Source organism: Otolemur garnettii, unplaced genomic scaffold (assembly GCF_000181295.1).
Source record: "Otolemur garnettii isolate 467f Iridium unplaced genomic scaffold, OtoGar3 scaffold00054, whole genome shotgun sequence".
Classification (NCBI taxonomy): Eukaryota; Metazoa; Chordata; class Mammalia; order Primates; family Galagidae; genus Otolemur; species Otolemur garnettii.
This window is the reverse complement of record NW_003852449.1, coordinates 4975002-4976080: the sequence shown is the minus strand read 5'-3', so window position 1 is coordinate 4976080 and position 1079 is coordinate 4975002. Positions and strand designations below refer to the sequence as shown.

At 37.0% G+C, this 1079-nt stretch overlaps 1 protein-coding gene across 1 annotated transcript in view; it reads right to left on the bottom strand.

Moving 5' to 3' along the window:
- NEMF (nuclear export mediator factor) overlaps positions 1-1079 on the bottom strand; it is a 61720-nt gene that overhangs the window by 48826 nt on the left and 11815 nt on the right. Inside the window, exon 6 of the mRNA XM_012806572.1 lies at positions 426-493. Coding sequence (XP_012662026.1) covers positions 426-493 — 68 coding nt within the window. The remainder of the gene's footprint in view (positions 1-425; positions 494-1079) is intronic.

The window sequence follows — 1079 nt, the reverse complement described above, 5'->3', positions numbered from 1 at the left end:
GCTACTTGGGAGTCTGAGGCAAGAGAACAGCTTAAGCCCAAGAGTTTGAAGTTGCTATGAGCTGTGACACTACGGCACTCCACCCAGGGTGACCACCTAAGACTCTGTCTCAAAAAAAAAAAAAAAAACCAACTAAGCTAAGTGGTTGTTAAACCAAAGAATCACACTGAAAAAAAAAAAGTGATTCCTTAGAATACTCCAGCTAGCACTGAAATACCAGATAACAGTCTGCCCTGTAACAGATGAAGTCCAAACTTCACATGGTATATAACATCTCATTTTTTCTCAATAAACTCCTACTTACTCAAAAGATCATTTTAAACTCCTTGTTGAATTTTTTACCAGAACCATAAAACATTTAAATATATTTCTCAACACTGCATTATCTTGCAACCATTTCAACTGCTCTATGTAGGATTACTCACGAAGTAATGGGTTTAGAACTCTCTTCAGCAGCTCGCCCTTAGGTGCGTTGGCTATTATTTCAGTCAATCTGTGAAACAAAATTGACACACCTCTTAACTATATTAATATTGAATAAATCTTAAAGCTATCTTCGAATTCACACTACTTGCATTGATTCAGCTGACCTTTACAATACTCTGAAATATAATAGGAATTAGTTATTTCTATAAGTGAGAAAATGGATCATATCTGAGATTAGTAGGTTCTTGAATAGCATACTAGAACTTGAATCCAGGTTTCCTAAGAGAAATCAGTATTTTTCCAACTAAGTCATTTTGGTTATAATCAATGTATCTATACATGAATGATATATTTTTATATAAAAGTTGAAATGGGCTGGTGCAGTGGCTCACAGCTATAATGCTAGCACTTGGGGAGGCTGAGGGAAGAGACTAGCCTAACCTAGATCAAAGATTCCTCCCTCAATCTCTACAAAAAAATAGAAGAATTAGCCAGGTGCAGTAGCCCAAACCTGTAATCTCAGCTACTCAGGAGGCTAAGACAAGAGTATCACTTGACCCTAAGAGCTAGAGGTTGCAGTCAGCTATGATGAAACACTGCAGTGTAGCTCAGGTGACAGAGTGAGACCCTGTCTCAAAAAAAATTAAAACGTT